The sequence below is a fragment of the Odocoileus virginianus genome, chromosome 9 (genome assembly GCF_023699985.2).
Source record: "Odocoileus virginianus isolate 20LAN1187 ecotype Illinois chromosome 9, Ovbor_1.2, whole genome shotgun sequence".
NCBI classification, from domain to species: domain Eukaryota; kingdom Metazoa; phylum Chordata; class Mammalia; order Artiodactyla; family Cervidae; genus Odocoileus; species Odocoileus virginianus.
Window position 1 is genome coordinate 27,529,716 of NC_069682.1, and position 12,512 is coordinate 27,542,227.

Here is a 12,512-nt window from a genome sequence, read left to right on the forward strand (position 1 = left end):
CAATATTTATGTGCAAATGTTTTATGAATGAATCATATGCTGAAGAGAGATGAGCAAATTCCTCAATGGCTATGGATTTCAAAGGGCCAAGGACTATTCAATTCATGAAATTAAAGATAAAACTAAGTAAAATAGAGTTTTCTTAGAAGTGCAGATGTGGTAAAGACATTAAAACGGATGATAGAGTTCTTCGGTAGTTATATCCTCTTGCCTTGAACTAAAAAAAAACAAAAAAAAAAAACAAAAACAAGAGAGCCTCTATCTTGCTGAGGAAATATAGAAGGATGTATTTCATGAAGAAAAAAATATAATATCTTCAAAGATGAATATAATATTCAGTGAGTGAGGAAGTTCTTATAAACTTACCCATCATTGTTAACATCTGATACTGCAACTGTATATCCAAAATAAGATGCCATCTGCAAAGGAAAACCATAAATAACATATTTCGTGTTCAAAAAGTCATCTCTCAATTTTCCCTGAAAAGATTAGCCACATTGCAGCACATTTGTTGCATTTAAATTCATAGACCCTTAGACGTGGACAGAGTCTAAAGAGTCATTTAGTTTAACCCCTGACCTAACGCATAATGTTCCTCACAACAGCCCCGGACATCTGCTCGGACAACCCCTGGAGATGTTCAACAATTAATCCATTCAATTTGCAGATACAACTTCTAGAATACTCTTTGCTAAAACTGGTCCTTCTATAATATCTAGTCCTTAATCCTCCTGCCTAGTTCTATGATCTTGAACATCATAGAATAAATCTAATTCCATTTCCATATGAAATCTCACATGGAAATGATTGCAGCTCACCATCTTGCTTACAGAGATGTGATACCAAAGAAAAGATGACACCCCATGAGCACACTGACAGAAGTTAAGTAGGACAGACACTCTCTACTTTGGTCTCTTTGTACCACTGAAGCATAAAAAGGTTTTCATCTGGGGCTAAACCATGTCTCAGTATCAATTCAAACTGAGTTTATCATCTGTTAAGGTTTCTAAGACTTTTGTGAGTGTAACCAGTATACCTAATCTTTCCACATTCAAGCTCTTATGTTTCTGTTTTTCAACTTATGCATTCAAGATTTATAATCTTTTCAGATTTGGCTCATAGTTTTTGATGGCCAGGGTTTCTCATTTCCGCATCTGCCATCTAATGCCTTAGCTTATTTAGCCTCCGATCGCCTCCAAATTTAATCAGCCTATAGTCTACTGTGAAGTGTGCTCCACGGAAGGCAGAGATCTTGGTGTGTGTTGTTCATTCTTGTATCTGCATTGTCTGACCAGGTGTAACTCAGGGTAGGTGCCAGGTACTCTTTGCAGAAGAAATAAACAGATGAGTTAACAAGTGTAACACAGTAAGTTAATTCTGCCACCTCTTTTCTCTATTCCAAACATATACAGTTGTTATAGGAGGTGGGGCCTTCGGGAGGTAATTAGGTCATGAGGGTGGAGCCCTCATGAAAGGGATGCGTGTCCACAGAAAAGGAACCCCACACAGCTGCCTTGTCTCTTCCTCCAAGTGAGGACGAAGTGAGAAGATGGCTGTGAACCAGGAAGCAGGCTCTCACCAGACACAAAATCTGACTACCCTTTGATCTTGGACTTCTCAGACTCCAGAACCATGAGAAATAAATGTTTGTTGCTTTAGCCATCCAGTCTACAGTAATTTTATGGACTAAGCCCCGGGTACCAGGTGCAAAATTCTCTTTGTTGAGCAAATGAATGCCTCATTTGATTGTGTCATGAAGTAATTCAGTTCTCCCACGTCTTTTCTTTATTCTGCACACATATAGTGAAATTCTTAATTCCTGTGTGGTACTGTGTGACCTCACTCAGAGGAATTTCATCATTTACGTATTAAGTTCTGAGGTTCAAGATTGAAGAGCTAGGTGGTATTGAGGATGAAAAGTTACAGAAAGGCCAAATTTAACAATGTTTAAGGAGTTTTTAATGGTAAAAATGTAAAACAAAAAGACAAGAGAGAAGTCTTGCCATGTTTTCATACACCATTAATTATTGCCACTTGAGAATAGTTGTTCAAAATGTATAAATTCACCCAACTGCACAATCATCGCAGCCTTATATTTCTGTATTTACCACAAGAGTCTCATTAGAGACACTGTTAAATGCTTTGTTGAAAACTGCACAGTGATGGATAGAGTAAAGCCCCAATTGGGGCAGAAATGTCAAAAATGCTCTGTATTCTTAAAAAAAACTATCAAAATTGCTTGACAAATACATGATTCCAAATTTCTGTGTCTAGCTAAGAGCTGAGCATTTCAGGATCTAGATCACAACAGACAACACTGAAATACAAAGGATCATAAGAGACTACTACCAGCAGCTCTATGCCAATAAAATGGACAACTTGGAAGAAATGGACAAGTTCTTAGAGAAGTGTAACATTCCAAAACTGAACCAGGAAGAAATAGAAGATCTTAACAAAACGATCACAAGCAAGGAAATCGAAACTTTAATCAGAGACCCAGAGGGATCGGGTGGAGAGGGAGGTGGGAGGGGGGACCGGGATGGGGAATACATGTAAATCCATGGCTAATTCATTTCAATGTATGACAAAAACTACTGTAATGATGTAAAGTAATTAGCCTCCAACTAATAAAAATAAATGGGAAAAAAAAAAATAAAAGGTAAAAAAAAAAAACAAACCTGGATCCTCCTAGGATTCAGCAGGCCAAGACGGTCACTTGGCCAGATTCAAATGTGAGGCTTCTAGAACCTGGGTTAGTGGTTAAGAGAGAAAGTTGGTGGCCTAGAGAGACTAACTCAGTTTAGAATTGCCTCCCTTACACAACAGGGCCACATTCATCCTTTAAAAAAGTGTGACAAATTTCAACAGGTCATAAGACCCAGGATAACCCAGAGTAGGGAATAAAGCATGACCCCAGGTTATCAGGATACCAGCAGCCTGCTTTCAGAGAATTGACCCATTGATAATAAGACCCTAGCCAGTGACAGTGGGTAAGGGGAAAAAAATCTAGTCCCTGGGAGGAAGGGACCAGAACCAGAGACTTTGTCATCTTCCATACATTTTGGGGTTGGGGAGGGTTCCATTTACTATGAGGGCAGGAGGACAGTCCAGACCCGTTGACTCTGACCAATATGTGGAACCTAGAAGAAGCTTGTGTCTTTTCAGAGGGAAGGTGGGTACCCAGAACTAATCACCAGGCAGACTACATACAGGACTGCAACATAACAGGACTGTTCTAGGATTTCAGCAGTTAGTGCCTTTTTGGAAAATTAATTAGGGTATAGCTGTTTCACAGTATTATGTTAGTCTTTGTTGTATGATGAAGTAAATCAGCTGTATGTATACATATATCTCCTCCCTCTTAGACCACCTTTCCACTCCACGCCCCGTCTCATCCATTTAGGTCACCACAAAGCTCTCTGTGCTATATGGCAGCTTCCCACTAGCTTTTAGGGAGCATATTCTGCCTTTACGTCACCTAGCAGTGTCTGAAATCATCATGGGCACATACTCGTTTATTAATTAACTGTTATCTCCTCAACTGCCTACCCTGTACTGCTGGGTTAGAGTTGGGATCTTGTCTGATACATGGTCATACTCCTAGTGCTTAGAAGAGTTTCTAGAACATAGTAAGTACTAGGTAAATATTTATTTTATAAATGAATAATATGAATATTATAACAGTGCAGAGTGACATTCACTATTTGGCATTAAAATGTCTTTACCTGTTCACCAGTGAAATTCTGAATAAAGGTCATATCTGTAGAGTTAATGATTGAAACCTGAAATCAGAGAAATTAGATAGGTTATTTCATTTGGCATAGAACTGGAGAAGTTTTTCAAAAGTATAACTTAAATCCTTTATAAATGTTTGTGAAAAGTCATAAATGGTTGGCTGTATATGTAAAAAAAATAAGTAAGCCCATAGAATGATCTTAAAAAAAATTCAGTTGAACTTTTTGTTTATGGTTTCTGGAATTCTTTCAGACAGAATGCACACTCACTAATTGGATGTAAAGAAATGATATTTGAATTCAAGAATGTTGAGAGCAACTAATCTAATGGTCAGTTAATCTAATCAAAAATTTAGTCTAAATTTCATTTCTGTACATATGCTATTATGGGAAATTTATGATTATGGCTTCTTGCTAAAAAAAAAAAATTGAAAGTGTTATACATATAGCAAAAATATTCCTTTTAAATTCTATCCAGCCAGCCTACAATCTATAGTTATTACAAGCTGACCAGACTTTAAAAAATTATTTTAAATGCTTTTCTTTTCACAAGATCTACTTATGTTCCTTTCCTATGTTTATGGCAACTAGTGTAATAGGTGTGAATAGTAGCTCTCCAAAATTCGTATCTTTCCAGAACTTCGGAAGATGAGCTTATGAGTATATGAAATAAGTAAAGTTAAGGATCTTGAAATGAAATCACAGTGGATTTAGGGTGGGCCCTGTGTCCAATGACAGGTGTCCTTATACAAGGAGGAGAGGACACACAGACACAGATGGAGGAAGACCACACGGAGGCCAGGGCAGAGATGGGGAAGCTGCCACACGCCAAGGGAAGGCAGAGCCACCTGAAGCTGGAAGAGGCAGGAAGAGTCCTCTCCCGTGTGTGTGTGGGAGGGAGCATGACCTTGCCATCCCACTCCTGAACTGGGAGAGAACAAATTTATGTTGTTATCAGCCACCCAATTTGGGGTCATTTCTTATGACAGCCCTTGAAAACTAATACACTAGGGACAAAACAATAGACCTTATTGTGTTTACTGTGTGAAGCATATTAAACTGCTGATCATGTCAACAATGGGATCCTCTGCAATTACTCCCAAATTATGCACAAGGACAGGGCTAACTTCATGGGTATGTGACCTGTGCAGTCAGGCAGGGCCCTACACTCAGATGAGCCCTATCCTTTGGATAGCCCAGCTGTCATGGTCCTGAAATCCTTAAGAATTTCAAACAAGGGGCCAGGCATTTTCACTTCACACTGGGTCCCACAAATGATGGAGTTGACCCTATACATGGATCAGAAAAGAATCTAGTCTCCCTTTTCATAAGCAAACACGTGTGGATCTTTAAGAGCACTTTAAATGATTTCAAAGCTTTAAATCTTTAAAATGATTACAAAAAATGATTCTTTGCACAAATGCAAAATATCCTGTAACACAATCTCAGTACTCACATATCCAAAATTCTGTGCGCCTCTTGGAACTCCAGCAACCAATTCTGTGATGAGAAGTCATTTAGAAGGTAAATTACATGGTCTACTTTAAAGCTATTCAACAAATCAGCCAAAGACGGTACTTTTTGAATAAGTAACTATCATGGATCACTTAGACAGCTGGAAGTTTGAAGTTAGTTTTACACTGGCTTTTGCCTCTGCTACAGAAAAAGGAAACAGGGGACTCAAAGTTGTACTTTGAGAATCACCTGTCTCCACCAAAGCCTCCATGTTTCAGCCTCTAGAACATAAGCCTGTCTTCTCAGATCTGTGTGTGATTTGTCAGCTAAACCTCTTACTCTGGTTTCTCCAGCTTTCACTGTCTTCTGAAGTAGTCTCCTGTACTAGGTACAAAATAACATCTCGTGTCCCACTCAGGGACAATGTTGAAGCAACTTCCGTTACCTAAGGAGAAACCACATATCATAAATGACTGAGCCTGGCCACCCTGGAACAGAATTCTAGGGAATCCTCGTAGCCAAGAGTATGCAAAGAAGGAAGCTTTGATAATAGAGGTAAAAGAAGTAACTCTGGTGAAAAGGGGGCTGCATGTTCCAATGCACCATGATATGGCTCTAGATTCTGAAAGCAATGGTTTTAGTCCTTGGGTCTTCCATAAACCCAGAATCAATCCTTGAACCTAACTTTTTCTAGTCACCTACAAAAGACAGGAGTTGGAACTGACTGATTATTAAAGATCTTTCCAGTTCTCAGTTTTGTAAATCTAAACTATCCTTTGATTCATTTGGGGTTAAAATGTTAGTTTAATTTAAAGAAAGGGAGCCTGGGGAAAAAAGTCCCCTTCCATTCAAATTTCCCTGTCCTCAAACCTGCTCCTAAATGTATAGCACAAATTCTAGCATTAATTCTACCCCACATACTTAACTCTAGCAAAGTTGGGCATTCATGCTCTGGGAGTGTTAATAATCAGAGAAGATTCATTTGGGTTTAGATGTTGGACTTTTAAGTAGTATCAATAAATTCACTCATTCAGTCAGCATTGACAGGCAACCATAGGCTGCAGCAGGGAATGAAGACAAAATTCTCTACTCTCATAAAGTTTATACTTGAGCTGGAAGAGGCAGTTAATTTGAAAAGTAGAGGCCATTAAATGTCATGTTAGAAGGGGATGAGTGTAGAGTAGAAGAACTAAGCAGGTAAAATGGTACTGGGAGTGCTCAAATTGGGAGGAGGAAGGAATTATGATTTACCTGGTGGTTGGGGAGATCTTGGCAAGAAGATGACAGGTTAGTGAAAACTGAAGAAAGTGAGGGAGTAAATATTATGGAGATCTGGGAGACATATATTCTAATTAGAAGAAACAGCATGTGCAAAGGTCCTGAGGTAGATGTGTGTCTGGAGAATTCAAAGAACAGCAAGGAGGGCAGGATGGCTGGGGTGAGGAGTAAAGGCCAAGGAGATGAGGTTACAGTAAATAGGATCTCATGAACAGAGTCTTTTAGGTCATTGTGAAGACTCAGGATGTACACTGAATGAATTGGGGAACCATTCAGCAAAGAAGTAACACAATGTGACTTCTGTTCCTAAAGGACTAGTTGCCTACTGGATCTAGACTACAGTAGGGCAAAGACAACAGCAGGAAGACCAGTTAGGAAGCTACTGCAAAAGTGTTGATGGAGACCTGAGAGTGGGGGCTGTGGAGGAAGTGAGAGTCAGATTCTGGCTGTCTTTTGAGTTTAGTTAGCAGAACTGGCTCACGGACTGGATAAGGGTGGGGAGTGGAGGAAAGGGCACAATCCAAGGCGGACTTGCAAAGTATTTTGCTTGAGCAGTTTGGAGGATGGCATTGTCACTTGCTGAGATGGAGCTGATGGAAGGGAGAGCACATTTAAATGGAACGATCAGGAGTTCAGGTATAAGCACATTAAGTTTGCAAAAGCCATTCAAATAGTGATGTTGAGTGTTGAGTAGAGATTCTAGGTCTTACACTTCATTCCAGCTTCATGGGTACATGTATAGATATACATGTATGGATGTTTACGATGGGCACCTAAAGACACCATGGTCAGAGAAAACAGAGTTGACTTATTTCAGGATCGGGCTTGTCAAATAATAAAGATGAAGGGGTATTATGCTAGCTGAGATACATGGCCACCACAGCTTCTCACATCCCATAAACATTCAGAATTTTGTTAAAAAAACAGAAATGTATTGTGAAGTAATTTTCCTTCAATAAAAAATAAGTAAGTTTGGGGGAAAAAATAGAAACCAACCATCATACTAGGAACTTTGGAGCCTGCAGCCTCATATGGCTACAATGCTATCAAGTTATTTAAATGTAATGTTGATTAAAAGTTTAAGAATCATTTAAAAATCACATTCCTAAAAGAACTTCTCAGGTCACTCTACTTTCCCCCATGGCTTGATTTCAACCATGTCTCTCACCTTGCTGAGAGTCCCCAGTAAATTCCCCAGCAGCAACTGAATATCCTGTTTTAAAGAAAAGAGACAATAGAATCAGACGTTTGATGCCTTTACAAACGATCTATAATCTAGAAACATGAAGGAACTATCATTAGCACTGCTCTGTGCAGAAATCCTGACAAATACTGTAATATAAAAGTCTAGAATTCTATAAAGAGAAAAACTAATCAAGCCAAGATGTACACTAAATCTCAGAAGTATAAGAGACCTGCACCTTCGGAGTGTGGCTACATAATTGGATTCTGAGGTCCCTTTTAGAAGTAGGAATGTTCCATTGCTCATCTTTAGGTGTGAATGGTGGTCTTTGCATTTTAAGAGCTGCTGATTCATCATAATCAGATATCATTATTCTAAAAGGTTAACTCTTATGCTAAGGTTTTGCTATTTCTGATCACCAACAAGGCCTACTTCTTAATACCTTTGCTGACCTAAGAAAAATGCACAATGTGAGAGCTGCAAATTTTTATTTGGGGCAAAATGAGGACTATAGCTCAGGAGACAGCATGTCAGATAGCTCTAAGCAACTGCTCCAACGAGCTAGGAAGGAAGGTCAGTATATATGCGATTTTGGTGAAGGGGGAGTGTATGCAATCAAGCACATAATTTTTCACTGAAGGTTTCTGCTAGTCAAAAGGAGCAGTCGTCACCATGAAGGAATTTCGTGCTTTTCTAGATATGAGGAGATACAGGAACTGGGGCTCATAAAATCATCTCCCGAGAATATCTAACTATCTGAAGACTTGTTCTGCCAGTTTTCCCAGAGTATAGAGTGCCTCATTTCTGCTCTCCACCCTGAACTCCTTTCAGGGGGGTGTTGAAGGTCAGCAACGGCAGCAGCACATGATTTAAGCCTTGCAGAGGTGGATGACAAGTGCCCGTGGAAAGTGTCAATTTGTACTTGAACCCTCGATGATAATTCCGCACGAATTTTACTTGGCTCTAAAATGAGGTAAGGTGATAAAAGAGAGCTACACTTCTTTAAAGTTCACTAAGGAATCAAAATGCCAATACAATACCAAAGAAACAATAGTGATGAAATGACATTGTATGGCTGCACATTTTGAGAACATTTCAGCAACTGGAAAGTTTTGTGTTCTTTCTAGAAACTGGAAAAGACTACCATCATTTTGCCCAGGTAGCACAGGGCATCCTCACTGATACACAATATCTACAACTGGCAAAATATTTTATGTGCAATAGAGTGTCAGGGAGCCTATAAAATAGCTATCAAACTATGTCGATTATACATAAGAGCTGAATCAAAAGACGAGAAAGTTAAGAGTCCACTTCAAGCTAGTAAGAAAATTTCCAAAAAAAAAAAAAAAAAAGAAAATTTCGTAAGGTGTCATATATTGTCAGATAAGTGAGGGATAAAATTTGCCTCAACATTTCATATGCTTGTCTTTTGAGAAATCACAAATATCTCAAGGAATGCATCTCACCAAGATAACTGTCATCGTAGGAAGCTGGAGCCACGTCTGTCTGCTTTTCTCCAGCCAATTTCCTTAGGATATCCTTGAATGAGTAGTTTGCAATGATATCAGCAATACTGGCTGTGATCACCTGACCTGCGCTCGAACAGATAGGTTAACTGAATGAATGCGCGAGTCAGGCCCTCCCCACGCAGACACAAGGCATTTGAACAACATTCATGCTCCTGAAAATGATCATGAGATTGCTTTGCCTTTTTGACAGTGAATTTCCCTGCCTTGCTCTAGAATTGCAAGGTAAAGTCACTAACAGTTGCTTAGAGCTTTCCATGCTGACAGAAGACCCAAAGATGAACTATGTAATTTTTTTATATAACATTTTTTTCTGTTTTCTTCTTGGAGAATAATTGTTTTCAATGTTGTGTTAGTTTCTGCTGTACAATGAAGTGAAACAGCTATGTGTATACAGATATCCCCTCCCCTCCAGGACCTCCTTCCCACCCCCCCCCCACCCCCCCCCCCGCCATCCCACCCCTCTAGGTCATCATCACATCACTGATCTGAGCTTCCTGTGCTACCCAGCAGCTTCCCACTAGCTATCTGTTTTACACATAGTAGGGTGTGAATGTCAATCCTAATCTCCCGATTCGTCTCACCTTCCCCTTCTTTCTATCAAAATTTTGTTGATTTACAATACTATGTTAGTTACAGGCATGCAGCATAGTGATTCAATATTTCAGAGATCAGTACAAGATAATGGGTATAATTTCCTGTGCTAAGCAGTATATCCTTGTTACTTTTTTCACATATAATAGTCTGTATCTGTTAATCCTGTACCCTTTAATTGTATCTGTTGTCCTCCTGCCTTTACATACTTCTTCCACATCCAAATGATAAACATATCTAAGAGTGAAGACACCTATAGGAAAAATTTACGTGGCTAAATTTTTATTCTAGACTATTCTGGCTATAGGAAACATCCTCTAGCTTTGAGATCATCTAGCCAAAATGTATCTTGTTACAGATGGGGAAACTGTGACCTAAAGTAGGGGTCTCTGAGCCCGTGTAGCAGGCTGTGGCCTGTTAGGAACCAGACCGAACAGCATGAGGTAAGAGGCAGGATAGCAAGTGAAGCTTCATCTGTATTCAAAGCTGCTCCCCATAGCTCACATTACCAATTGAGCTCTGCCTCTTGTCCGATCAGTGGCCACTTGAACTCTGTTGTGCTGAATCATCCTGAAACCATCTCCTACCCCCAGTCTGTGGAAAAATTGTCTTCCATGAAACCGGTCCTTGGCGTTAAAAAATGTTGGGGACCTCTGCAAGGAGTTTGAGTACATCCACTAAGGTCATGTGGTTTTGCTGTTGGAAAATTCTGCATTACAAACAAGGTCCTTTTTGGCCTTCTAGTAATACTTTCTGTGCTCTCTCAGAGTACAGATGTATTAGCTCGAAATCACTTGCTAATTTAAAAGATTGTAAAACATACCAGCTTAAGCTAAAGGAAGAAATTACATAATCTCTCAGTCACTCACACTTTATGCTAAAATACATGCACAAAACATAAAAGTAAGACAATGGAAAACAATGAGGCCCAGTAAGATACAGAGTTTTAGCAAAAGAGAATCCATGGCCACCAACATTGATATGATAAGAACACTGGCTAGTCTCCCCAAATAAAGTCACTATCAGAAGTCTTGAAACATGATTGTACTGAGATAGACATGAATCAAAAAGACGGCCAGCAATGTTCTACTAAAACTTTTATGCATTCCCATATTTATTATGGACATCTAAGGGAAAAGTGTGATCTCATGTTCTTTGGGAGAAAACTGGAGGACTGCTTTCAAGAAACTAACACTGAATATTAAATTTAAAGCCAAATTATTCCTTGGGAATTCACCCATTCCCACAGTCGTTCTGTTTGAAGTTCCCAAAGAATAAAACTGTTAAACCAGGCCATAACTATCTCCAAGTGGCCGTGACTGAAATGACTGCTCTTATATTAAGATGATTGTATTTTCACATGCATTTCTGAACAATATCTGTAGAATGAGCCAATTTTCTGTGGGTAAAAGTTGAACACCCTCTCCCTCCTTCCATGAACACACTGTCTTTGCTTGTTTCCTTTAGTTGCTTCTATAGATATAATCTTAAGACTGAGTAAAAATTTAAAGTATCTGTCTCAGACAAATCCCTGTGCCCCTGACATGGCTGATTTTCAGTCTATCATTGGTATCATACCCTTTCATCAATGTAAAGAAAGAATTATGTGAAATTAATCAAGTGATTTAAAACGAAATCTTTTCAAACACACACGTTTTATTCAACCACTGCATAAAATATATTACCTTCCAGTTTACAAAATAATGTTTAAAGGCTTCAAAGGTTAATTCTTTGATGTTCATAGCTGTATAGTTACAAGTTAAGCTAAACAGTATAGTAATTTCATGTAAAATTTTACCGTAAATCGATCTCACATGTATCTTTCACATTGGCTTTTTAAACATGATTAGGTGTCTTCCATTAAAAAACAAAAACCACTTCACTCAGCTATTCATCTCTCTCATATTCTACTCTATCTTTATTCTAAACTTGACAGCCAAAATTGTCTGTAGTCTCTGTAATCTCTCTTAGGCATCCCATTCACATTCCTGGCTTCAGTTATCACCAGTATGCTAGTTCTTATTTTAGCCTAGATATCTTCTCTGAGTTTAAGCTCACACATCTAAATACTTACATGAAAAGTCTTGGACATCTCAAACATGTTCATATTCAACATAACCGAAAAAAAACCTCATCATCTGCCTTCCCCAGCCCCCTCGCAACCCGTCGTCTTCCATCTTCCAGTGTTCTCCATCTCAGGGACTAGGACCCACCTACACCTATTCAGTTACAAAAGATATAAACATATTCATGGGACTTCTCCGGTGGTCCAGTGGTTAGGACTTGGTGCTTTCCCCACAGAGCACAGGTTACATTTCATCTGGCAGCCAGCATTCAGAGGACATGATGCCCTGCACAGGACCACCCCAGAGAAGCCTCCTATGTTCTCACAGCCCTGTCTTGACATACCTTTCCTTGCTAGTATCATGCCTGGAGTTTCTCAAGAATTAGGCTGGCCAAAAAGTTCCAGATGGTAACCTCTGCAAGTTCCTACTCATTACTGTATCCTCAGCATCCAGCACAAAGTCTGGCATGGCCTCAATATGCACTTGATGAATAAAGGAATGTAGTTGTCACAGTATTGTAAAGTAGCATTTATATCACAAAGTATCAATGCAAACTGAAAGGATGCTTCCTTCACTGGAGAAACTTAACAATTTGGAGATAAAATTAACATAATAAGAAGTCAGCACTTGATGTTACTTCTGTTTCATCTCCTTGTTAGAAACAACCAAGGGGATT

General features: G+C 39.1%; 1 protein-coding gene across 2 annotated transcripts in view; it reads right to left on the reverse strand.

Moving 5' to 3' along the window:
* ITGA8 (integrin subunit alpha 8) overlaps positions 1-12,512 on the reverse strand; it is a 190,197-nt gene that overhangs the window by 136,253 nt on the left and 41,432 nt on the right. For both annotated transcript variants that reach the window (XM_020881335.2, XM_020881336.2), the window contains exons 7-11: positions 9,117-9,242; positions 7,636-7,680; positions 5,191-5,234; positions 3,726-3,782; positions 367-419 (exon numbers count right to left, since the gene is read on the reverse strand). In XM_020881335.2, coding sequence (XP_020736994.2) covers positions 367-419; positions 3,726-3,782; positions 5,191-5,234; positions 7,636-7,680; positions 9,117-9,242 — 325 coding nt within the window. The remainder of the gene's footprint in view (positions 1-366; positions 420-3,725; positions 3,783-5,190; positions 5,235-7,635; positions 7,681-9,116; positions 9,243-12,512) is intronic.